This window comes from Mustela erminea, chromosome 6 (genome assembly GCF_009829155.1).
Source record: "Mustela erminea isolate mMusErm1 chromosome 6, mMusErm1.Pri, whole genome shotgun sequence".
NCBI lineage: Eukaryota > Metazoa > Chordata > Mammalia > Carnivora > Mustelidae > Mustela > Mustela erminea.
In genome coordinates, this window is record NC_045619.1 from 33,809,803 (window position 1) to 33,837,430 (window position 27,628).

Sequence of the window (27,628 nt, forward strand, 5' to 3'; positions counted from 1 at the left end):
CAATAAAAGTGTTACCATTGGGAGATACTGGAGAGTGTACAAGGGCTATTTCCACATTATTTCTTAAAACTACATTTTAATCTACAATTATCTCAATAAAAGATTTAAAAAATAATAAATACTAAGAAAAGTTAAATAGATTAATGGATTCATAGAATGGAATACTATATAAGTCCTTTTAAAAATGGGTATATTTACTGTGCTGTGGAAAGGTAGCAAAGAAGAAATAATTGAAAAAAGACACATGGTAGAAAAATATGCAGAGTAAGTATCCACACATACACAGTTTTTTGAAACACAGAAATTTTCTGGGAGAATTGGGGATCTTTTTAATTTTCATTTCAGACCTTTAAGTTGAGTGATTTTTTAAACCATGAATTCTAAAAGCTAGTTTAATTTTACCCATCAGCTTCCTCCTTCAAAGGAAAACAAAACCATAAGCCAAAGCAGTATAAAATACTATCCTGTTATCAAACTTATTTAAAGTGCAATGCAAAAGATTTGCTAGGTAGGAAAATTACATTTTTAAAAAATGTAGCTATAAAGCAGAATGCACAGGTACACAAAACTTTATGTAGAGAGCAAAGTTAAGAGTCCTTTCCTTTGTGTCCCTCTCTGCTCACCAACTGGCTCTCTAGATCAGCCCAGTACAATTACATATCTAAGCACATATGTGATTTTAAATTTGCCAGTTAGCAATTTTTTTAAAGTAAAGAATAACAGGTGAAATTAGTTTTAGTAATATATTTTATTTAACTCATTATATCCAAACTATTATTTAAACATGCAGTCAAAATAAAAATAATTTATTATTAAGATCAACGTAAAAAGCTTATATCTTTGTTTTGCCTAGTAATTCTTCGATGCGATGTGTATTTTACACCTACAATACGTTCCCATTTGGACTAGCGGTATTTCAAGTCCTCAGCGGCCACCTAGTGGTTTGGGCACAGGATAGGACAATGCAGCCCTAGATGTATCCCAACGTAAATGGTTTACAGTAAACTTCTTCAAATTGATCATAAATCACCTGGAGTTGGCTAAAGCTGCCCAAAGTGGGAAATCTTAAAGAACGCTCCTCTCAACTGTAGTTTTTCAATTATAAATAAACGGAAGGAAATCTATTTTAAAAGGTAACTATAAATCACTTCAAAAGGAAATAAAGGAGGGGAGTGCAGGGAGGGAGGGGTGAAAGGAACTTTCATGTAGAGAGGGGGGAAAACCAATTATCGAAAGCTCCCTAGATCCTAAGGGGGGCTCTCTAAGTTTTGGGTGAGCTACAAAACCTCCAAAATCTAAAGGAGTCTAGGACTCCGCGGACTTCAACAGCCACCCCCTCAGCCCGCGGTCCCCACACCGTTTGCCTAAAGCCCGGCCTTGGCAGAGAGGGGTCTGGCTCGGTCTGCGCTCCCTTAGCCCGGTCTCGCCTCCCGCGCCACCACCCCCCAGGCTTGAGGAGCCCCGGCTCACCCACCAGGCGTCTACATCCCGAGGCTTGGTTGGAAGACAGCGCCCAGAGCCTCCAAACAAAGCGTAACCACGACAACAGCCAATCCCAAGGAAGATGGACGGGTCTTTTCTTACCGGTGCCCCAGTAGGACAAACTATCTCCACTCGAAACTGGCCCGAACGCGGTACCTCAGGAGCTGAATGAGGAACGTTTTTTACCAGGTAGATTTTAATATTTAAATACTTTAGGAAAGTATTTAATAAAAAAAAAAAACCGACATTTTGCTCCAGTTACCCAAGTAAAGGTAGCCTGACCTTTAAATTGTTTTTGATCTATCTGTATTTATTACTTGCAACTAGTGAATGTCCAGTTGCCCACGTATAAACTGTTCATTCCACCAAATCTTAATCTTGAATAGTGATTTGTGGGGCCTGAAATATGGAAGAGAAGCCAATAAATTGCTTTCCATGACAGCAATTTATTTTTAAAAAGACAAATAAATCAATTATCACTCAATGCCCATCAAAAAGCTTCCAAGGGTGTGGGGTGAAATATGGTTTATTCTAAAGTATTGACAGTGACTCCCACTGTTTTAACATAAAATTTGAGGCTTAAGTATATATCATGCTGTTTAATTTTAACTTAAAAATTCATCAAAGTTGGGGCGCCTGAGTGGCAGCCTCTGTCTTCAGCTGAGGTCATGATCACAGGGTCCTGGGATCAAGCCCCACCTGGGGCTCCCTGCTTATCTGGGAGCCTGCTTCTCCCTCTCCCTCTGCCTGCTTGTGCTCTCTCTCCTTCAAATAATTAAATCTTTAAAAAAAATTCATCTAAGTTCCTTTTACTGTGGGGCAAATATCATAGTGTACAAAATGTGAGATTTATGTTAGTTAATAATAGATATTTCTGTTCAATTTTTTTAAGTTTGCAAAGTATTAAATTCCAAGAGGAAGTGGCTAAGCTTAATTGTAAAAGATATCTGACACACAGTACACTAAAAGCAAACATTTCCTTTGAGCCTTTGAAAGAAAACAGACTATTTCCTGGTAATAATTAATATCACATCAACATAAGAACTGATAATATAGAGTGAGAAATAGGTAGACCTTTGATATTAAAAGAAACACATGTTAGTACCTCACTCAAAGACAATGATTTTCAAAAACCAACTAGTTCTGGTTTCAAATCTAATTAAAATTTAGAATATTTTCATTATCAAAGTCCATGCTCAAGTGTTATTTTTTTTTCTTTTTCTTTTTTTTTTCTTCTTCTTCTTCTTCTTCTTTTTTTTTTTTTTTGTTTAGTTTTGTTGCAAATTTACGAACTATTCAAATTCTTAATTTAAAATACTCAGGTTAGGGGCACCTGGATGGCTCAGTCTGTTAAGGGTCCCACTTTTGGTTTTGGCTCAGGTCATGATCTCAGGGTGGTGTGATGCATCCCCCCACCGCCAAGTCTGCGTGAGATTATGAAACAATTCAGGCTTTTCCTACAGAATATCAAATCCATTAGTAATCAATTAATTTCCATGACTAATTTTTTTTAGAGATTTTATTCATTTATTCGAGAGAGACTGAGAGTAGGAGCAGGGAGGAGGGGCAGAGGGAGAGAGAGAAGCAAACTCCCCCCTGAGCAGGGAGCCCAATGTGGGACTTGATTCCTGGACCCTGGGATCCTGACTTGAGCCAAAAGCAGATGCTTAACAGACTGAGCCATCCAGGCGCTCTCCAGAAATAATTTTAAATTAGCTAAATCAATAATCAGCTTTTTTGAAGATGAAGTCTAAATTGCTTTTTTTTTTCTTAAATCTTACCTTGTCAAATGAATTGATAGCAAAAAAAAATATATTGAAAGTTCTGAAGATAGTTTATGGTGCATGGTACTACATCTCTTATATTGTTATTTTTTACTGTGGAGAAAAACTGATAATTCTACCAATTAGTCATAACATAGCTATCACTAATTAATATTACTATATAAGGAACAAAATACTACAAATATCTCATATAGTTACAGATTATAAATCAATTTAACTTGAAACTATTGTTTAACTATGCAGCATTTAGCATAAGTTTACTTAGTTGAAAATTCCTAAATATTATAGCTTAAAATTGAGTGTATCAGTTTGTCCATAACATTTTAACCTGAGTAGGTTTTTTTTTTTTACTTTTTAATAAGCAGTTTTCTTTTCATTAAATTTTTTAAAAGATTTTCTTTATTTATTCATGAGAGGCAAAAGGAGAGAGAGAGAGGAAGGCAGAAGAATAGGGAGAAGCAGGCTCCCAGAAGAGCAGGGAGCCTAATGCAGAACTCCATCCCAGCACCCCAAGATCATGACATGAGCTGAAGGCAGACACTGAACCAACTGAACCACCCAGGTGCCCCTATTTTCATTAAATTTTGATTTTTTTTTCTTTTATTTATTTATTTTTTTATTTTTTTATTTCCAGCATAACAGTATTCATTATTTTTGCACCACACCCCGTGCTCCATGCAATCCGTGCCCTCTATAATACCCACCACCTGGTACCCCAACCTCCCACCCCCCGTCCCTTCAAAAGTCTCAGATTGTTTTTCAGAGTCCATAGTCTCTCATGGTTCACCTCCCCTTCCAATTTCCCCCAACTCCCTTCTCCACTCTAAGTCCCCATGTCCTCCATGCTATAGAGAGAGTAAATTTTGATATTATTTTGAAAATTATCTGCAGGTCTGGTTAGTTTATAACCTGTTGACCTAACACAAGATACTTCTCTTAGAGAGCACATAATATTTATTGAGGACGTGAAAGGAGGAAAGATAACTGTTCGTTCCTCTGACATCTGACAAGAATAAGATTTCTTTGAAAATGTTAGTTAGGTGGTGAGATGACTTTAATTTAAAAACATTGTTCAACAGTTGTCTTATTTTTTATATGGCAGTGATAATTTAAAGATCCCAGAATATCACTGTGAAACTCAAATAGCTGCCTAACAGATGTTTGTTTTATTTTCTTGAGGATGACTGTTGGGTAATAATAATAATAATATTATTATATTATTAATATTTTTAATATGTGACCTACGGTGCTGGATTCTTAAGACTTCTGCTTCTCTCTCTCCCTTTAAAGACTGTTGCAAACTCTCAAGGTCCTTCTCTAATCCTCTTTGTGATCTCTGCAGCTGCCAATGACCAACTTATGTCCATCACTTGGCTACAGTTCCCATTCCCATTTCCCAACCTCTTGTGCTCCTCCTTTATGTACAATTACTATACTATCACAGGATTAATAGGTAACATTTAGCCAGGTACTGGACTAAGTGTGTTCCAACATAATCTCGTTTTATTTTCACAGTATCCCTTTGAGGTGTGTGTTCTTCTACTCTGCATTTACAGTTGATGACACTGGAGACTTGGGAAGAGTAGCAAGAGAGAGGTTTATATCTATGGATTTGAATCTCAGCCCTGCCACATGTTAACTAGTTGAACTCAAGAGCATTATTTTACCTTCCTTAATCTCTTTTGTCATTGGTAATACTGGGGATAATATCACAAGAGTAGCTAATTTGCAAAACTTTGATAGTCAAGACAACCAATGTAAATGACATATTGTAGAATATGCCATAATTGTAATAGCCCAAGTAGTTAAGCTCTATAGACCTGAGTTCAAGTTTTATTCTGGTTTCTTTCTAACAACCCATCACTGGCAATTCGACTTCCTACTATATCTCTCATGTCCTGGTTATCCCCATAACTGTCTTGTAGTTTAGATGACATCATTTGTTACGAACTAATACATTAGCTTTGTAAAGTAGCTGCCTCTCTTAGGTGTCTTTTCTAATTTGACTTCCACTCTGATGGCAGAAATGTGGTTCTCTACTACCTGCAGAAGAATAAAAGCAAATTCTTAGCAAAGCATGTCTGATCTTTCAAAATCTTTACTGAGTCTATTTATCTAGCCTTATTTTTCATCTCTTGCCATCCTGACCCACGCCTCCATGCCCTTCCCTATAAAGCTTGTGAGCACAGTATTCCATCTCACATGAAATCTTCATTTTTGTCTCACTAGGACCTTCTTAATCAAACATCAAGGAACATCTCAACTTTGTTTTCTCTCTGAAATTTCCCAATTCCCTTTACTCCCTTTCCCTACACCCTCAACACATAATTCAGAGTGGACCACATGTTTTAATATTTGACTCCTTGACAGGTTATTTATTCATTTCTGTGCTCCCATCTCCCGGCAGTGAGAAGGAATTTACAAAACAATAACAAAAAGTAATTAGGCTATTATTTAACTAGTGAAAAATGACACCTGTGAATAGGTGAATTATTATAAATTGTTCTTTTCTATATCACTTATACTACTAAAAATATCTTTGTTATTGGACCATTAATTATCTAATCAGGGATGATCAAAAAAAAAAATGCCACACCAGGACCTTATCTGATTAAGTTAAAAACAAATTCTTTATCTATAGCAAAAACAGTGACAAAAACAAACCAAAACAAAATATAGTTCTTCCACACTACAAATATTTACATAGGAACTGCACTAACTTATTGTGTATCTTTGTGTTAGCACCTCTGTATTTTCATTGACGTTGTTTCCAGTATGTGGTGCTTGTGACTGGAAAGATGAGCACATGACCGTCTCCTCTTCTCGTTCTGTGCAAATATGAGTATGCACTTCCTTGACTTGTTGCTTAGACACCCTGTTTGTTGTGTTCTAACTCTTTAACCTGAACTGCTTCCTCTGATCTGAATGTTTGTATTACCTCAAAATTCACATGTTGGAATCCTTATATCCAATGAGATGGCATTAGAAGATGGGACTTTTAGGGGGTGATTAGGTCATTGGGGGGATCCTTCTTGAATGGGATTAGTGCTCATAAATGAGACCGACGGAGCTCCTTAGCCCATTTCATCACAGGAAGATACAAGAAAAAGTTTGAAACCTGGAAGAGGGTTCTCACCCATGAATGCTGGTGCCCTGATTTCAGACTTCTAGCCTCCAGAACTATGAGAAACAAATTTCTGTTGTTGTTATTGTTTTCTCAAGATTTTATTTATTTATTTGACAGAGATAGCAAGAGCATAAGAACAAACAGGGGGAGTGGCAGGCAGAGAGAGAGGGAGAAGCAGGCTCCCCACTCAGCAGGAAGTCAGATGTGGGGCTCGATCCCAGGACCCTGGGATCATGACCAGATGCTTAACTGACTGAGCCACCCAGGCTCCCCATTTCTGTTGTTTATCAGCATCCTAGTCTGTGGTATTTTGGTATAGCAGCTCAAATGAATTAAAACACTGCTGTTTTGAAGTTGCCATGAACAACTTTCTTACCAAGTTGGCTGAATTTAAGAGTATTGTATTCTTACCCTTTTTGACCTCTATATCATGCAACACTATTTTAGAAAATTATTTCTCTACTGATTTCCATGAGATCATGCTTTGATTACATTCTCATTTTGTAAGAGTCTGCATTAAAAAATTCAAATTCCTAATTATGTCATTCTTTACTATCAAGCATCTGCTCACTTTTATCTGCAGTCAGTCCCCTCTTCCCCTCTCTTCTATTCTTTTCCATGACATTAGCTCCTTGTGGATAATTCCCAAATCTGCACAACTTATGCTATCTATTTACTTGCACTCCATTTCTAGTGCTTAACCACAAAGGTATCTTCTACAAACTCAAACTCGTTTTTTTTAAAGATTTTATTTATTTATTTCACAGAGAGAATGAGATCACAAGTAGGCAGAGAGGCAGGCAGAGAGAGAAGAGGGGAAGCAGGCTCCCTGATGAGCAGAGAGCCTGATGTGGGACTTGATCCCAGGACCCTGGGATCAGGACCCGAGCCAAAGGCAGAAGCTTAACCCACTGAGCCACCCAGGAGCCCTCAAACTCATTTATTAAACATGAAATATATGAGTGACACCTGGGTCAGTTAAGCATCTGCCTTCAGCTCAGGTCCTGATCCCAGGGTCATGTGATCAAGTCCCACACTGGGCTCCTTGCTCAGTGCTTTTCCCTCTGCTTGCTGCTCCTCCTACTTGTTCTCTCTCTCTCTCTCTCTTTCTCACGAATAAATAAATAAAATATTTTTAAAAATAAAAAATAAACATGAAATATATGTTTTTTTCAATTTTCTAAATTTTTCTATTATCACTTTCTTTCTTTAATTTTTCCATCCTACAGGAATCCTTCTGGTTATCTTTACTTCTTTCTTTTCCATAATAAGGCATATTGAAACTATATCCGAGCCCTCTTTTTCTCCTCTATCTCTTACAATGCACTTTCTTAACTGTTGGGCATTTGTTTGGCTCTTCTCACCCTACTTCACTTCTTTCCTTCATCTTGGGCACATAATTGATTCCATCCCCGGCTGAGACCTGCCATGTGACTTAGTATGTGTGGATGGAATATGAGCAGAAGAGAAGTGGGCAACTTTCACCTCACTTGCTTAAAAGATGCTTCCCCGGGTTTACTCAAACTCCTTTCCTTTCTGCTGACTATACAGGATGACGCCCTGAGGAAATTTGGGAGCCAGACATGGAATAGGCGGAAGCAAGCCCCAAGACCCTAAGATGATCTCCTAGAAGAGAGCCACCTTGGACTGAAAGAGAAATAGGCTTCAATTTATTTTTGTAGGTGGCTCCTTTAATAAAGCATGTTAGCCCTGATTCTAACATGCTAATTATTACCAAATCAACAGTCAAGTCTATGCCTCTCAGTACTTCACCAGAGTTCCTGCGGTGTTCTTGTTCATTACTCTACTTTCTCATTCTCCTTCATGGAGGCCCAGGACTTTGGCCCTGAGAACTTGTTTTGGCAATAGGAGAGGGTCACAACTTTCTTATAGGCTGAAGTAAATAGATTTGAAGCCAAAATTATATATCTACCGTATCTTAGGGAGAAATCGAAATAAAAATCAGACAGTCTTGTTCTATCCAAACAGGCCAGACACTAGAAGAATCTAAGAATAAGGCTGGATACGGAAACTGGAGAAACCAAATGGCAGTAGGGGACTTCAAGGCAAAGGGTGGAAGACAAAGCCTGGAGAGACTCCTTCAGCTGGGAAGGAGAACCATGGTGTTTCAGGGGAGGAATTTGGCTTTGGGTCAGACTAGGGAGGGGAAGTGCACAGATTCTAACCTAGACATCTCTTATTTCTTCACTTTCCAGGGTGTACTTCAGTTCAACAAAAAGAGGTCTTCCCAACTAGAGACAAAGGGCTTCAAATTAATCTTATTAAATCTGCTTTCATCATGTCAATTAAGCACTGCATGATTAAAACACTATAAACTATGGGACACCTGGATAGCTAAGTCAGTCAGGCATCTGCCTTCTGCTCAGGTCATGATCCCAGAGTCCTGGGATCAAGTCCTGAATCAGACTTCTTGCTCAGTGGGGAGCCTGCTTCTCCCTCTGCCTGCTGCTTATGCTCTCTTCTCTCTCTGACAAATAAATAAATAAAACCTTAAAAAAATAAAACACTATAAACTATAATACTTTGTAAAATATGGTACTAGCCTGAACTGAAACAATGAAGGAAAAGAGAAAACCCAGAAACATGCCCAAGAAAATTTAAAACTTTCATATCTAATAAAGCACCAAACACCAATGATCTAAGTGTTGATTTTCCCATAAAAGTTTTAGGAAACTAAATTATATACTGCTTAATTAACACAACCTTAAGTTGGTTTGTTCCCTTCCATTGTATGCCAAATCACTCCCTAATTAAATAATCTGATTCACCTACTCATTTATTAATTCAACAAATATCTAGTGAGTAGCTACTGTGCCCTACACTTTGGGATTATAATTTTTATAAGGCCTACTCTGTACACTAATAGACCTCAGAGTCTACATGGGAAGAAGAGACAAGTAAAGGGAAAATAGAGGAGGCAGCAAATTGAGGTTAGGCAAAGGCTTCCAAGGTGAGACCTCAGTGAGGAATCAATATTAGTCTGGGAAAGAGGAGGGACAGGCAGAGGTGAAGGAAAGCTTTCCAGCAAAGAGAACAAGGTATGTTAAGACTAGAAACAGAATAAAATATTTTACTTTCTGAAAATTAAAAGAAGTTTAGGAAAGTGGCTATTGGCATGTTATTCAAACGCCTTCTTGGTCTCAACTGCCTAGTGCAGATAGAGAAGACAAGCCCAGTCTCAAGATATCTTTAACATGTCATTATATTCGGGAGGATGGAGGGGAATGTTATACTGACAACTGGTATCAGAAGAAAAATGTGCAAATAAATGACATGAGCAGGCAGGATTATTTAAAGTTGTTAACGTGTTGACTATTTATAGTAAAAGTCGTGGTTATCTTTTCAGGAACACCAATATCCGGGGAGAAAAAGAATGTTAAGAAAAAACAAAACGTTAATTTTTAAATACTTTCTTAATCTCATTAACGGAGCTTTCTTGGTAAGAGTCTTTATAATTATTTCATAAAGAAAATGTAATGCATTTTTATTGGCAAATATAAGCACTGACTCTCTTTTCTGTAGGTTCTTGGACTTTTACTCATGGGATTTGGTACATGGCTCTTACTAGATAGAAATATTTTCACAGCTTTGGGTATGTATCTATTTTTCTTTTGCTCTCAGTGAAGCCAGACATTCCCTTTTAAATAATTGCACACATGATTTATTCAGCAGGTGGCACTATTTCTCCAAAATCCATTAAGCATTATCCAAGAATGGAAGATTATGGATTGTTCTAATACACTCTGAAAGAAAAGAATGTGGAGACCAACCTAGTGCTCAAGTTAAATCATTTCTTTTAAAACTCAATTACTCACACCATCACATTACAAATAAAATATAATGTTATTCAAATATAAATGCAATAGTGGAATGTGTTTAACTGAGTTTAGAAACCCTTAATTTTACAATTTTGTGGTATGATGCGGTCACTATGGACTGAAGTTTAACAGTGTTATTTTCGTACGCTTATCCTTGGTGGTTGGAAAGGAAGCCATATTTCAAGTGCTCGGTAGTCCTCTGTGGCTATTGGGTATTGGCTATCTTATTAGGCCGTGCAGATTTAGATTCTTTCCACTCGTCAGTGAGTTCTATTAGACAACACTGTTATCATTAAATGCATTAAATAGTCCTATGTGGCTATTGGGCATTGGCTATCTTATTAGGCCGTGCAGATTTAGATTCTTTCCACTCGTCAGTAAGTTCTATTATACAACACTGTTATCATAAAAAGCATGCGTACTGTAGAACAAACATTCCTTTGTGGACTTCAAGTAAGAAAAAAATACATTTGTAGGAAAACAAAAACTAAATAAAAAGACTTAATAGGTAATAGAGTGTTATAAAATATTGAATAATTTAGTTAAACTTCACCTACACCTAAGTGCCTGGTACCTTTATTCTCTTCTGTTCATATGCTTTACTTATGGCAAAGTATTCATGATATCCAAGTGCACACCTGGTTTGCTCAGAGTACATGGGTGTGTGGAGATCTTACGACAGCCTTTCTGTCTTCCTTTCCTTACCCAGAAGAATGGCAATGATAGTTTCCACTTCTTTAGTGTTCCCATACAGTATCTACTTTAATAATGTAGTAGTTAAGGTAGAGCAAAAGTCATTTTCTTTTCTTTCCCTCCATTATGGAATTGAAAGATAATTGTCATTAGCTTTAACCTTAATTCACCTTAACCTTAACCTTAAATCACCTTAATGTACTTGAATGTGGGGGGGGGGACCCTAAACAGTCAGAGACTTATCCTTTAATTTCTGTTTCTTTTTTTTTAATTATGTATTTAAACATTTAGCAACATCTCAGCTAAGATTTTAAGATAATGGAAATGAAAATAAGCAGTTTGTGGCAAGACACTGGTTGGTTCCTCCCCTCTCTTTTATCTGCAACTTCCAGTGAACTTACCTCTTCTTAAAAATGATTCAGCCTTCACCTCTCCATTTGTAGTAACACCAGGCCACCTGCAATCCCTATCTTCCTTCCCTTTGCCACGATAATAATGTCCAATAGCCTTGTGCTCTGATCTCCATTCTCAGCCATCTTCCAAATGCCACCAAAATAATTTAAGATGAAAATCTACCCATATAACATGAAAGCTTTTTTCTGGTTCCCCACTGCTATTTTTTATTCATAGGACTAATACTTACAGAGCCTATTCTACATGTTAGGCACAATTCCATGAGCAAAGGACAAGATAGATTTTTGTCCTCATGGAGCTTAATTCCAGTGATGAAGACCGATAAGAGCCTAAAAGTGTGCATAATTTGGCCCCAGCAAACCTTCCCAGTTTCATCTGCTTCCAACCCTAAGGGCCAGCAAAGCTGAATTTCCAACACATACTGTGCGGTTCTGTGTCCCAGAAGGCCTCTGTCATTCCAACCAAGATCCTTCCAGTTCTCACTTGAAACCCAAGCACAGTGTTGCCTTCACCAGGAATCTTACCTAACTACACTCCCCAGTCTCCTCCCTCTACTGGCTTAGGGGCTCCTGTACCCAGGGGTGTGCTGGTACACGTTTAACAACTGGCTCTGGAATAGAAAGTCTTGATTTATGGTATTTACTGATTTCTGTGGTTTAAAGATATAATGCCATGATGGCTGATTTCACAGTGCCAACATGAACGGAGTTGGCTGATGAATTTTGTGAAAATTGAACAGTTGGCGTTTATGAGCCAGAACAGGCTGGTTCCAACAACTGTTCTCCCATAAAACCTGGGGCATATTTAATTTATTTTTTCTTCTTCTTCTTCTTCTTTTTTTTTTTTTAACAAATATTTGTTAGGCACTTAGTGTTCTACAGTCTGTGTCATAACATGAAACATTTAACAGTCTGTTGACTATATAAATATATATATAGTCTCTAGCAGAGAGAGCCCAATATAGATGGAGAGAGAATAAAATATAGTTTTAATGGGGTCATATTACCAATGAACTCAGACTTCCATGTAAGAAAAACTTAACCCACATATGTGTAGATGCCCCCCAAATTTTTATGAATAATTTCATAAACATTTAGATGTTCATTAAACATAGAAGAGTTCACCCCAGGAAAAAATTTCTGCTTTCATAGAAGACAACGAAGATAAGGCAAAGAGAAGGAGATCTTTTGAGATTGAAGAAATTTTCTATTATATCATTAATGGAAGAAAAATTGTTGCCAAGACTAAGTAAGAGGGTGCTAGAAAGAAGTTTAAAAAAAAGAGATGGAGAATCCTACAGGTTTGGCAGAAACTGCTTGGGGAAATCTTGGGTTACTACATATATTATTAAATAGAATACAACATTACTTGATAATAATTTATTTTTCGGTTTCCACAGATGAAAATAACCACTTGATAGTATATATTTTTCAAATTTTGATGGGAACTGGATCTGCTATTGTTCTTCTTTGTCTCTTGGGTTATTTGGGAATTCACAATGAAATCAGATGGCTCCTACTTCTGGTATGTATTTCATTTTAATAACCTGAACTAATTTGTATCTTCGATTTTGAGTGTCTGTGTCTCACAAATGAGAAATAATGATTTACATCACCGTAACACTGCAGCACAGGGAATAAGGTAAATGAAGCACTCCCTTTCGAGAAGCTTCTAGGTAGAATGTTCTCAGAGAACTCTTCATGGATCGGATCTGGACTTCTGCACTTAACACTTAGATATTACTTTTTAACAGAGTCAATAGGAATCCATCTCCTAAGATAAACTACAATTAACCAAAATTAAGAATCTGAAGACTAAAATCCAAATAAACTATTAAGGCCAACAAGCAATGGGACCCAGCAAGGAAAAGAAAACATGTTCTGTACTCAGCATGTTTTCTCCCTGTGGGAATGCCATGTGGGAAGCTAACTTCTAACTGAGATCACAATTTATTATTTAACAAAGAGAAATAAAACTGCTGAGAGGCCAGACTCTGGCATCTGGCTAGCACACTATGTCTCCCTAACCATATAATGTGAAGAGATAAACTATAATTAGGAATATAGACATGAACATGAGCCATTTACCATACGTGTGGCAGGTATGGGTCACAATTCATACACTCAGATGAAACATAGCTTTTTAACATTTTATTTTAATCAAATCAGTTTTTATTCGCAGGCACTCTCTTGTCCAACAAAATGAAATTCAACTGCAGACATTGTGTCTCTTACCAAGAAGAATGAGGGAAGACTTCGCTTTTATGCAGCACTGAAAGTCTGGGTAGTCGGTCACTGTGGCATTGGTTATCAGTCTTCACTGGTTACCATGAAAACTCTCACTTTCCCAGCTCGCAGGATGCTTTCCAGTCTACTCATTCTGCTGTTGGAATGGCCTAGGGTGGCAAAGGCAGAGCAGCTCTTCATGCAGTTTACAGTATATCATCCAGAATACCCTATAGTTTACCGTACAGTACAGAAGTGAAACCTTCTGCAAAAGACTGGTAGAGAGCCATGACCTCAGCTTCTTCTCCACAGTATGCTTCCCCTGAAACATTCACCCTCCCAGTGACAGAGCAATTAAAGGACTAACGCCTGACACAGGATTAGTTATTTCCCAATAATTGATAGCTCTTCTAATTTGAATATTCCCCCAGCAGAGGCTTTTTGGGCAAAGCTGGAAACTATACTTCCTTTTCCCTCTGTGGTCTGACCACTCACCTGGGGAACTCCAGGAAGCCCAGTGAGAGACTCTGTTGTTCTGACAATGAATAAGCCTCCATGATCAGTCTCAGACTCTTTTTCGTCTAAAAAGAGACTTCACTCTCTCTTCTCAAATCCCACCTTTCTCTTCTTCCAGGATACTGAGCACAATTTTCTCATTGGGCTTCTAATTTTGGATCTGGAGACCAGGACAGAAATGACCTACAAGAAAGTTTTGGTTTGCTCCTTGCCATAAATTTCCATTTAGGCAAAGAAAGCACAGAGCTTGATACTAGTGTGAGACAGGGTCAGTAAGGAAAGGGGAAACCAGAGGGAGAAAAACAGACCTCTTCTAAGTTTCTCCCTTATGGGATTCAAGTATTAATGGGCTGTGACTGAGAAGTCTGACAGACCTCATCATAAGGAATGTACATAAGACTAGGTCCAGGAGCCAAGACACCACACTCTTCTCTCGATGCCCCAAGTAAGGGCACTGCTACATTTGGCCATTAGGCCATTTTTGCTCTTCTCCTCTGAATTTACCAATACTTTTCTGATGGATACATTTTTCCTTTAACCATTTTAATTCACACAGTCAGGTTATGGTCAAATTTTATAGGCCTAAGTACTATACTTTGGCTTAATGGTGACTTTGCACACGCCTACTCCAATTGAATAGATACTAGTTTTACAGTCTAAACTTTGTTTTTGGCTCTGTTTGGGGTTTTGTTTTGTTTTTAGGATTTTCTTTTCTTGAGAGAGAGAGAGCATGACTTGGGGGAGGGAGCCAGAAGAAGAGTGAGATCAGTCTCCCCACCAAGCAGGGAGCCCCATACAGGGCTCCATTCAGGACCCTGAAAACATGACCTGAGCGAAAGGCAGACACTTAACTGACGGAGCCACCCAGGCGCCGCTTTGGGACAGTTCTACTTCCCTTTTTTAAAAGTTCTTGGGCAGTATCTCACTGTACTCTCTAAGTACTAATAACACATAAATACACTGAATTTTTCTTATTACGATAAACATCTAATACTGTTAAAAGGGAATCTTCAAAGGTAAAAATCATGCCTTAAAAATAAGCCACATGAACATGTGTCAGAGACTTGATTTAAATCATCAGTAAGGGGATTGGGAGGGAGACAAACCATAAGTGACTCTTAATCTCACAAAACAAACAGGGTTGCTGGAGGGAGGGGGTTGGGAGAAGGGGGTGGGGTTATGGACATTGGGGAGGGTATGTGCTTTGGTGAGTGCTGTGAAGTGTGTAAACCTGGCGATTCACAGACCTGTACCCCTGGGGATAAAAATATATGTTTATAAAAAATAAGAAATTAAAAAAAATAATCAGTAAGGGAACCAGTAAGAAGTAAAAACTGGTTGAAGGAGAATTAGAGATTTATATTCGCTATAGAGTATATTCATTTGCCTTTCCATGAATAGGAATCATTTTGCATTGCTATAGACAGGGAACTTTTGTATTACTATCAGAATTCTGTAAGTTAATTGTATACAGAATTGAACAGTAGGTTCATCAAAGGTAATATTGCACACCCCCACAGGATCAGAAACCTGGGAATGTTCATTAGACTACAACCAGCTTGCCAGTAAAAAGAAACCCAGTAATATTCTTTTATTGTTTTACACAATTTTTCCTGCCTCTTAACAATTTTATTTTAGTGAAGATTAAAAAATAACATATATAGAAGTATTAAAAAATCTGAACTTCTAAACAGATCTAAAGATCATATTTTTGTCTCTGAAATGTTTGTCTCTGGAAATAGGAAGTATTATTTATATCAACCAACAAATTTTAGTTAACTGTTTTAAAGTAGTAATGTTTAAAATACGTGAAATTAAGAATACTAACAGTAAGTCATTCTTATATTTTAGTTAGTTAAATATTCATACTACTAATTTTAAAAAATCATTATAAATTCTAGACAATATGTGCTACTATGTGCTCCTATCATGAAGAAGATTGTAGTGACCATAAGTTTAAAAAATATAGTTACATAAGTGTGGAAATAATTTCACTTAACTTGGGTAGAAGTATTTTCAGTTTTCAAAGGAACAGTTTAAATGTATATACAGACTTAATTTTACTCTAGCAGATGCTTTTGTTATTTTCTGGGGGGTTGTTGTTATTGTTACTTTGCACCTGATGGGTTTGTGTAGTAAGTCTCAATTCAGTGAGATTTTTAGTGTTAGCGGACTGGATGTTAAGGGAAGGTCCAGATAAGTGAGTTCCCTGCTATGACAGTTTTGGATTTGAATGAAAAAAATCATCAACAACTTTGTTAGACCAAGTGGTCTATAGAGTGCTCACTGAACACTATCACTTCTCTCTTAATTCTTATCCAAATGCTCAGTGAATTTTATTCTTTGCCTTTTTCTTTGAATAACTTCACTCATGTATTTGAAAGCAGGGGACCATCAATACCTGAGTGTATTTTAAGACTGTGTATTTCCTAGACATGTGTTTTGCCATCCCTGAAGCATCTAAGACACATATTAGAAGCACACTTGCCACTCTGTTTTTCTTTTGTTTCAGTACACAGCACTGTTAATGTGGGCCTTTGGTGTTCAGGTTGTGCTTTCAACATTCATCTTCATAAAGAAAAAGGAGGTATGGAAAGATCATCTTTTGATTTGAAATCTAAAGAAAATTAGATATCTTAAATTATTGAGAGCTATGAGCCTATATTAAGAGTGAAAGGTAAGTGGCTTTGCGGAGGGGTGGACGGCAGATTCATTGGAAGTACTATACAATTCTCTAAGGAAAGGGCCAGGGGTCATATCTGAAAGGGGGCTAGGAAAATTTATCTTCAACTCAGCAGAAGATTGAGAAAAATATAAATAACAAAGAATATGGGGGAAGAAGGGGTGGTACTGAGTGCAGGAAATCCAAAATTGGCTCCCACTCAATTGTGGCTGCCATGACTGACCCAATTCTGTTTTTCTATATAGACTGACAATACTCTATTTTTTATCAAGAAATACCTTTAGATTTGTACAAATTTGAAATTTAGTGACTTTACTTAAATTAGATAAACTGGAAGCACCTAGGTGGCTCAGTTCATTAAATATCCAACTCTTGGTTTCAGCTCAGGTCGTGATCATGGGTTGTGAGATGAAGCCCTGTATCAGGCTTCCTGCTGAGCAGAGACTCTGCTTGAAGATCCTCTCCCTCTGCCCCTCCCTACCCATCCACTCAATTAATTTTTTTAAAAAATCTTTAAAATAACAAATAAGTAAATAAATAAATATGAACTGAATAATTCATGTATTTTGCACAGGTGTGGGTCATGAGTGATATGATTAATCACAATAAGATTTACATGTATCAAATTAACATAAAAACATATAATAAATTATCTGGAAAAAAAAAAAACTTTTGGAAACAACACTTACCTATTAAGGTCAATGATGACTTGTAATTTTTAAAGACATTTCATGGTTTCAGGGCAATCATGGTCTATATTTGTGTTCTGGGAGATTGTCCTGCAGGGAAAGAACACGGACTTAAAGTCATACAGATCTGCAGATGGCGAGTGCTCAACAAGCTACTTCACAGCCCTGAGCCTATGTCTTTTTTTTTTTTTAATTTTTAATTTTTATTTTTTTATAAACATATAATATATTTTTATGAGCCTATGTCTTCATCTGTATATATGCTTCATTCCCACTTCCCATATAGAGTGACCATCAACTGACAACTTAAAAAGTTTCTGTTACAGAGTAGCTACTTAAGGACTCTCTTCCTTTCCTTAATTAATTTCCAAAGAAGCCCCTGACTCATTCCTGTGCTTCCTAGCCTTCAAATTCTCTCTGATGTAGAATTCTAAACAATGACCAAACCCTCAAAAAATCTTCCGTACATAACACCATTGCCCTCCAGCTTCATTTGCTCTCCTGTGCTTGCTGTCTATCCTGGATATCTAACCACCCAGGACTTCTTGCTAATGACCTAACACTTAGTACTAAAATTTCTTCTCATGTGTGTGAGAGTGTGTGTGTGTGTATGCAGCATGTGAGTTCTGTAAAGCTGTCCTAGCTGATCAGCCTCTCACTTTGGGATCTGGTGATACAACTTAAATATAACACTTCGGAATCCTTTGCACATAAATTTAATTCATCAACGTTGTCCATAGTCACTTAGCTATTATTCACATACACATCTCTACTTAAGAATCAGAAAGGCCGTGGTGCCTGGGTGGCTCAGTGGGTTAAAGCCTCTGCCTTTGGCCCAGGTCATGGTCTCAGGGTCCAGGGACCCGCATCGGGCTCTCTGCTTGGTGGGGACCTGCTTCCTCCCCCACCCTCTCTCTCTGTCTGCCTCTCTGCCTACTTGTGATCTCTGTCTGTCAAATGAATAAATAAAATCTTTAAAGGAAAAAAAAAGACTAAAAAAAAAATCAGAAAGGCCATTTGAGAATAATTACCATGTGCCAGAAATTGGGATAACCACTTTATAGGCAATATAGTTTTGATCCTCACAACAACCCCTAGAGATGCACTGTTAGTCCTACTTTCTAGAACAGGAGACTGAGGCTTTGAGAGGAGAAATACTTGCTAAAATACATCATGGCCAGATGATAGTGCCTGGATTCAAACACTTATTAACTGAGTCTAGAGCTAACAGCTTTATTTACATTGATTTTTCTTCTATATTAATATTAGATTAAGCTCTTAGAAGCCTCTAAATCTTTTATGCCACTTACAACACCCAACAGTGTTGAAGGTACAGTAGGGCTTCCATGGATGTTTGTCAAAATAAGTATGGGTGAGGGAGTTTTATTTATATAGTAGTCACAGAGATCATATGTGATACTCTTATGTACTAAGATGTGATTTATATACACTCTGGATCTCCCAAATAATGCTTTAGAGGGTAAATAAGGGCTTAAGTCTGCTCCTTCCTCACAACAATATAAAATGGAAAAATATTTTCTATTCTAAATAAAACTTGGGTGCCTGGGTGGCTCAGTTGGTTAAGTGACTGCCTTCGGTTCAGGTCATGATCCTGGAGTCTCAAGATCTAGTCTCACATCAGGCTCCCTGCTCAGCAGAGAGTCTGCTTCTCCCTCTGAGCCTCCCCCTTCTCATGCTCTCTCTTTCACTCTTTCTCTCTCAAATAAATAAATAAAACCTTTAAAAAATAAACTTAGAAAATAAGTTCAATAAATAACTTAGAGATCTTGTACACATGGTTTAATTGTTGTGGTACTCCCACCAGTAATTTTATTTTCATTACTCAAAGACAGCATAATACAATGGGAAATCATTAGACTAGAATTCAAATGAACCATATTTAAAAGTCTCAGCTCCTCATCATTATTCATGTAAACAAAGCAAATATCTAAATTCTCTATCTATCTCCTTGTTGCACAAAACAGAAATACTATCTCTGCTTTCTACCTTTTATCTTAGCTACGAAAGTCATATAACCTTTTAAATATTTAAGTAAGTTACTATTAAAATTTACTTCTACAATACATAGATTTTGAAATAGTAGTTCCCCCCAAACCTTCAAATCTGATTTTTTTGTCATAGTATTTTGAAAGGATAATTTTTTCAATTAAAAAACATAATTCTTCTACTACCCCCTTAAGCCCCCATGTTGCATCACCACTTCCTCATATCAGGGAGATCATGTGATAGTTGTCTTTCTCTGCTTGACTTATTTCGCTAAGCATGATACGCTCTCATAAGTGACTCTTAATCTCACAAAACAAATTGAGGGTTGCTGGGGGGAGGGGGGTTGGGAGAAGGGGGTTGAGGTTATGGACATTGGGGAGGGTATGTGCTTTGGTGAGCACTGTGAAGTGTGTAAACCTGGCGATTCACAGACCTGTACCCCTGGGGATAAAAATATGTGTTTATAAAAAATTAAAAATTAAAAAAAAACATAATTCTTGAATAAATATACAGTAGGCACAAGTCAATGATTTTATTTAACATCTGGATTAATGTGGGAACAGGTAAGAAGTAAAAACCAGTTTGAGGGAGAGTCCAAAGAGAAGACAGTTATAAAGATCATATCTTAATATATACAAAACATGGTTGAGGGGCGATACCAGTTACATGCCACCAGGAAAAATTCATTTGTATTTCTCTGACAAAGAATCAATTGTCTAACAATAGCTTACTACGACTTATAAAAGTTGTAAAGAAAGTTAAAAACTGAGAAAGGTACAGATCCCCCCATAGGAAGACCCTGAAGTTATGCTAAAGAAAGCCTATTCCTAGGGCACCTGGGTGGCTCAGTTGGTTGGGCGACTGCCTTCGGCTCAGGTCATGATCCCAGAGTATTGGGATCGAGTCCTACATCAGGCTGCCAGCTCCATAGGGAGTCTGCTTCTCCCTCTGACCTCCCCTCTCATGCTCTCTCACTCTGTCTCTCTCTCAAATAAATAAAATTAAATTTATTAAAAAAAAAAAAAGGAAAGCCTATTCCACTGGAAAAATACTCAGCAATTCTTTTGGGTCATTTTAAGGTCTTTCACAATTTTTTTCTGAGGGCACAAGAAGAAAGGCAGAATCCTTCAACACTCAGAAGAATGGCACATACCTTACTCCCTAATCATAAAATAAATCTCATATATTCCTCTCATAGATCACAATGCAAAAAACCAAATGCCTCCACACTCACATGACATTGTTAAAAAAGAGAATAAAGAAGAAAAAGAAAACGCTTAGGAATAAGCAGAAAACAGCAAACTGACTAGAATACTCTCTTATTAGGAACCATAAAGAAAGTTTCTTTCAGATTTTAACCTTTTTTCTTTCCAGGTTTTTATTTAAATTCCAGTTAGTTTATAATTTCAGGCATAGAATTAGTGATTATATATACAATGGAATATTACTCAGCCATAAAAAGAATGAAATCCTGCCATTTGCAACAATATGGATAGAGCTAGAGAGTGTTATGCTAAGCAAAATAAGTCAGTCAGAAAAAGAAAAATATCATATAACTTCATATTTTGACTTTTGTTCAATTTTCAACAGGTTCACCAAGTATTGCATGATAAAATTGACTTAATCATTATTGAGTATGGATCTAAAGATATGCCTGAAGATATACCCAAATGGATTATTCTGAATTCTCTACAGAAAACAGTAAGAAAAAATGAACATAAAACTAAAAAAAATGAATGTCAAACATGATCACCGTAGTGTCAATGGAGGAAGGTAAGGGCAGGACATAGGGACAGAGAAGCGAGAGGTTTTTGTATTTCTTTTCCCCAGAACTGGCTTAATAACACTGTTCCCACTTACAAATCTTGAGTTTTATCCTTCTTTTTGTAACTTATATCTCCTATTCTTGGTTAACTGATGTGCATTTTAACCTGGTTTCGCCTGTAGAAGAGTTGGTGGTCTTCTGCCAAGTGGGGTAGTCTGCCCTGCGGCACCTGTGAGACAGAAGTCCCAGGACAGTCGTTGCCAGCTGCAAGGAAGCATGTTGGTTAACATTTGAGCCAGAATGCCAGGTTTGCCACATAGCTTTTTGACCCTGGACAAGTAAACCTATTAATTTTGAGTTTCGTGTTAGTAAAATTGACAGAATAATCCTTGCCTCTGGTTGGCAGGAATCAATGAAGTCATATATAGAATTTATAGGGAACCTTGGATCTGGAATATAATAAGTAACTAATACTTGTTAGCTAACATTATTGGGATTATTTCACAGTTCAAATATATCTAGGCAGGGTACAGGAATGGATATTGTCTCCCAGATGGTTTACAGGAATAAATCAGCAGCTGGAAGACCATAAATGCTTGATAAAGAAAATAGCAAGCATTGACAAAGTCCCAGACCTTTTTGTAAGTGTTTTGCATGTATCAACTCATCTAATCCGTCCAACCCAATTAAGTAAGAACTATTATCCTCATTTTATAGATAGTAATATACCCAGGGCCACACAGCTAATTAAGTGGAAGAGCCAAGATTTAATTCCCAAAAAATGTAGTCTTAGATGTTGTACTGTTGACTACTATACTAGGTGCCCCCACACTGTATATATTAACAGCGTGGCATTTTTAGGAGAATTGAAATATAATTATAAATGCTTTTACTCATCTTGGTCCCCCCCCCCCGATATATATGTGTACATGTACGTGTATTGCCTTTTTGGATTGCATTAGGACTGATGGCAGAGAATCAAACCCTCCTGTGAACATAAACTGATAAACAGGAAAACAGTTCTCTGTATGACATCACTATTATTTTTTTTTAAGATTTTATTTATTTATTTGACAGAGACCACAAGCAGGCAGAGAGGCAGCAGAGAGAGAGGAGGAAGCAGGCTCCCCGCCAAGCAGAGAGTCCGACGCGGGGCTTGATCCCAAGACCCTGAGACCACGATCCAAGCCTAAGGCAGAGGCTCAACCCTCTGAGCCACCCAGGCACCCCTGACATCACTATTATTAATGAGAATTAAACTTATGGTTCCTGTCATGAGTGTAGTTGAGATAGTACATACAGATTCGATCAAGCTCATTTTCAATACCCAAACTCTAAAGCATTATTTTAGTCATTCATTTCCAAGATTGTTGGTGCCTATTGTGACATAGGCAGGACTGATGTCATAACTTTCAATAACAAGGTTAGAAAACAATGAAATATTCACTCCAACTTTGTCTCTTATTCTTGGTGACAAATACATAAGCTGATTCTTTCACATCCTTCCAATTCAACTTTATAGGATTGGAAATGAGATATTTTTTAATCGACTGAGCCACCCAGGCGTCCCAGAAATGAGATATTTCTTAAATATCTTATCATTTCTATGGCTGTTTGCTTTATCATCCTTTTTGGTTCTCTGTGGTCACTTTCACACAATACAAAACTGAAAGTTAATATCTTACATTAATCCTAAGAGAATAAAAAGAACCCTGAATCTATGTATATTACATACATATGGCAGCATTTTGGGGATAAATAGAAGGAGAACTGCTACAATGGGAAGGGAGCTATGGCTACAACGATTTCCTCTTCTGTATTCTGGTCCAGGCATAATTTGGAGCTTCAGTAAGGCAGGTTCACCTTCCATCCTGGGTTCCTTTATGCTAAGTTCAGACCTAACAATTTTATGCAAACATAGCCCACTTATATTTAAAGGTCTTTAGTTCTGGTTAGCATCAACAACAGTAGCAACAAAGTATGGATTAAACCAACAAAACTATGCTTATATTTGTAATTCACTACATTCCAATGGAGAAGAATACATCTTCTTCACAAAAACTACTTTATTGTGCCTGGGAATCATAATTAACTGCATTCTGAATACTTTATAGTAAAATTCATAGATTTTTTTTTCTAGTTGCAGTGTTGTGGCCAGTACAATTACACAGATTGGATAAAGAATAAAAATAAAGAAACTCCAGAACAGGTGCCATGTTCTTGCACAAATTCTACATTAAGAAAGTGGTTTTGTGATGAGCCACTGAATTCAACTTACCTAGAGGTAAGGATAAGGCTCTCCAAGTGTTTACAGTGCCTTCTTTATTGTTTTTTTTTTTTTTTCCAAGTCAATTTAGAATTCTGAGCAAAGTTTTATATAAAATCAATTTTATTCACAGTCATTAGGTTCTCCAGTTACTTTATGAAACTAAACTCATAATTAGATGAATAATTATTTCAGGTATATAAGAAATAAATTAATAATTAATAAATTAATTAAACTTTCTGGAATTATGCCCTGTAAGTGCTCCTAGAACTTAGGATACCATCATCCTTTCTCTCTAATCCATGTTCTCAAATCCCTGCAAAGAGAGGAGGCACTTTTGGTAAATCTCCGGTGTACAGGGTTGGTAAGGGAGTTGCAGTACCAGAAGCAAAGAGGTATGAGGGTTGGCAAAAACTGAAGGGAGGGGAGCCCAGCAATGACACAAGCAGTGGTCAGGTAAATGTAGCAGAAGCAAGAGTAGGGGTTCATCTGCTACTTACAGTTAGAGGTTACTGATAAATAAGATTTTCATCCTTCTAATATTTTATATAGTTTGTATGCTGATGTTATTCTAACTGTAAGATTTATTTTTCAATTACATAATTCATTCATAGATAAATAGAGCCTTATGTTGTTTTAAAAAGCTTTTCCTGGGACGCCTGGGTGGCTCAGTCATTAAGCGGTTGTCTTCAGCTCAGGTCATGATCCCAGGGTCCTGGGATCGAGCCCCACATCCGCCTACTTGGTGGGAAGCCTGCTTCTCCCTCTCCCACCTCCCCTGTTTGTATTCCCTCTCTCACCGTCTGTCTCTGTCAAATAAATAAATAAACTCTTTTTAAAAATAATAAAATACATTTTAAAAATAAATAAATAAATAAAAAGCTTTTCCTGTTTTAGAAATAATCATTTTAGGTTGAAGTATATACCTTGCCGAATTACAGTAATCTTCAGAAAATTAAATCACTCTCTAGACTTAATAAATTTCTGATTTCAGGGTACCTGGCAGGCTCATTCAGTGGAGTGTGCAACCCTTGATCTCAAGGTTATATGTTCAAGTCCCACACTGGGTGTAGAGAGTACTTAGAGATAAAATCTTTTAAAAGATTTTCTGAGTTTAAGTACATGACATCTTAGCAACTTTAAAAGTAGTAACTGAGATGTCGTGCTATCATATGAAGTTCTCTGGGCTAAAAAGTCTGGTCTCCAGTTACATATTTACTTGCTTTTTAGACTTTGGTAAATTATTATCTCTATGTTTCTTCTTCTTTGTAATAGAATTATATATAAGACCATTTCCATCTCCAAGTCAATCCAAATAATTTTTTTTCCTTAGGGTTGTGAAAATAAGATCAACACATGGTATAGTGGTAATGCTTTAACATTAATCGGAATTAACTTTGGACTTTTGGCTTCAGAGGTAAGCTTTTCTTCATATGTTTAAAGGCAAAAAAATATTAAGTAGAAACCATACATTACAAACTACAGAACAACCAACTGGAGTCCTAATCAGACAAATTAATACACTAGGAGTCAGGATCTTGAGACTATGCACATCCAGGAGAGATACACATCCTAACTGGAAGTGATATCCCCTTATCAACCAAGAGGGATGATCAGTTAACAAATGGTCATCCAGGAAGGTTGTAATTTCATTGCTTTGTGAGATAAAAAAAAATACTTCATATCTCAGCAGCAAGAGCCCATGCCAGACAGTCTTCATGTTGGCAAACTGGAAATCTAGACCGATGTTTGTTTGATATTAATAGATCTACTATTCACTCATACACTCATTCATTCATTCATTCATTCAATTTGGAAGGGGGAGAACATCTACTATGTCAGGTACTGTGCTAGCTGTTAGAGATACAGCGGGAAGCAAAACAGACATATTCTGTGACCTGCAGGGTGCCAGCTGCAGGATCCAGATTCAGAAGCAGAACCTCCTTCTCCAGGCTCTGTGAAGACCAATAAAAGCAGGGAAAGGCTGTGAATTTGAAGAAACTGTGAGAGTGAATACATTATTACAGTGTAGACTGTAACATTGCAAAGAATATATAGCACATGTTTTGGTCAGAACAGGATACAGCATTTAATTTTATGTTGAGCCACAAAGGCCTTGACCTAAGGTTCCATAAATTCTCTTCAACTGGTAACGGTTAGAGTCTCAGAATGGTGATTAAGACACTCTTTTAAGCAAGAATACCGTTTTTTTGAAATGTGTATTTTCTATTGTGTTCATGCTGCAGTATTTAAGACAAGACTGAATGGGAGATGGTACCTGTGGTCCATTTTATCATCTACCCTTTGCACACCATCTTTAATGACCCTATCACAAAAAGAAGCAATTTTGTAGGACTGAGGACATAGAGAGATGACAAACAAGAACCAGATCAGCAATTTGAGATATCTAGCCCAATGAGAGCCCATGTAATTAAAACTGAACTATTACTTAGTCCCTCCATAAATGAACTTGGTGGCAGCAGGGTTGCTGTAGAAGACTCACTTTGCAGACTTCTTATTTGCAACCATATGTACCTTACTCCAAAATTTCCCCACCCTCTTTGATCCCCTTTCCCTATACAGCATGCATTTAGGTGATTCTAAGTGTTAGCTTTGCAAATCATGCTTATTGATTACATTTTGATCTCCTATCACTTCCTTTTCTTCCAGGTTTTGCAAATCTTATTAACTATTTCTTTCTTCAGACACATCAAGAATAGAATATATTCAGGAGTGTGATCTTTGGATTTTAATTTGCCCAGAAGAAACCAGCTAATTCTCAAAATAATCACATCATGTTCTTTTACTCCGCGCCCTGCACCCACCACAACAGTTTCGAATTATATTACTTAAGTTTAGGACTTATTCAAGTCATTGGTTACATGTAACATAGAATTATTGAATATTATAATAAATGACTCTGTGAAATTATTATTAATTTTGTTTTTCAAAATATCAAATTCTGCAGTTCAGAACTTTACCTTGAGTTTTCTGAATTTAGAGGATATCATCATATATACTGAATTCAAAATGTGATGAAGTATCACCATATTTCAAGTTTCTTTTGTAGGAAAAAAATACATTACGTTCAGAAAACATTAATTAAGTAAGAAATTATGACGCACACCTTACATTTCCAAATTTTAACAAAACAACACTGATCTGTGGGAGATTTAAAAGAAAGATTGAAAACCATGACACTGACCTCTGTACTGAATTAATCATTTATTTCTGTCTGCTGTTTAATGCTTCAAAGTAGATAATAAAATTTTACAGACTTGGGTGTATGTCAATGGCAGTAATAAAATATTAAAATCACACTGAATTTTGAACTGTAATGAAAGTGTCTTAAATGATCACTGAATTCCCATACCCAACTTGCTCCTCATTTTCTCTTTTTTTTTTTAAATTTTGTTCAGTGCATGCATACACAATTCTCTGAAGGACAGAAAAATAACCTACCTGTTCTATTTTCTTAAAAATGATTTTGTGAGAACAGAAAAAAAAAATCCTTTGACAAATAAGAAGTGCTATGTAAATATGAGGCAATCATATTATTGTTCCTTATAGCAAAAGGACTGCCTTGACCTTGACGAAGAAAGGATAAATTAACCGAAGATCTGCATTGCTTTCACTCCTATAGAAGGCTCACTGTAACTTACTAATTCAATCATATGTCTTTCATCCATCTGTTCAGTACACTGCAGATTTCAGAGACCTATGAACTTTTTAAAAGTCAGTGCAAGAGAAAATAGAATAACCATTTTCTCTAAAGCATCCTGTAAACACACATGCCTTCATTTCTTTAAGAAAGATTAATTGGGGATTTTTTACACTTTATTATTTTATAATTTTTTTTCATTTTAATTCCAGTAAAATCAATATACTAACTAATATAGAATTAATATATTAGTTTCAGGTATATAATACAGTGGTTCAACACTCTGTACATTACTCAGTGCTCGCCAGGATAAGTCACTATCTGTCACCAAGCCCTCTTTGCCACTCCAGAGCCTCACTCAGCACTTGACTATGTAGGTGGCCACCAAATGCCAGTGAACTTTAATAAGTCAGATTATTCAGTATGCTATCAGATAAAACTCAATTGCCCTCTTGAGATAAAACTCAATTGTCTCAC

At 36.9% G+C, this 27,628-nt stretch overlaps 2 protein-coding genes across 8 annotated transcripts in view; one reads left to right on the forward strand and one right to left on the reverse strand.

Moving 5' to 3' along the window:
- The window catches only part of LRRIQ1 (leucine rich repeats and IQ motif containing 1), a 219,311-nt gene extending 217,746 nt beyond the window's left edge, over positions 1-1,565 (reverse strand). For all 4 annotated transcript variants that reach the window (XM_032346855.1, XM_032346857.1, XM_032346852.1 and 1 more), the window contains exon 1: positions 1,475-1,565. The gene's annotated coding sequence lies outside the window, so the exon portion shown is untranslated. The remainder of the gene's footprint in view (positions 1-1,474) is intronic.
- Positions 1,464-26,930, forward strand: TSPAN19 (tetraspanin 19). 4 transcript variants are annotated; one of them, XM_032346859.1, is made up of 10 exons: positions 1,480-1,671; positions 7,945-8,071; positions 9,761-9,853; positions 9,937-10,006; positions 12,739-12,863; positions 16,593-16,667; positions 21,050-21,160; positions 23,365-23,508; positions 24,824-24,907; positions 26,161-26,922. In XM_032346859.1, the coding sequence occupies exons 3-10, from the start codon at positions 9,788-9,790 to the stop codon at positions 26,227-26,229; spliced, it is 744 nt and encodes a 247-aa protein (XP_032202750.1). In that variant the 5' UTR covers positions 1,480-1,671; positions 7,945-8,071; positions 9,761-9,787; the 3' UTR covers positions 26,230-26,922. The 4 variants fall into 4 exon arrangements, with proteins under 4 accessions (XP_032202752.1, XP_032202751.1, XP_032202750.1 ...); XM_032346858.1 differs by lacking the exon at positions 7,945-8,071 and having other exon boundaries at positions 1,481-1,671; positions 26,161-26,921; XM_032346861.1 differs by lacking the exons at positions 7,945-8,071; positions 23,365-23,508 and having other exon boundaries at positions 1,464-1,671; positions 26,161-26,930.
- The last annotated feature ends 698 nt before the right edge of the window (positions 26,931-27,628 follow it).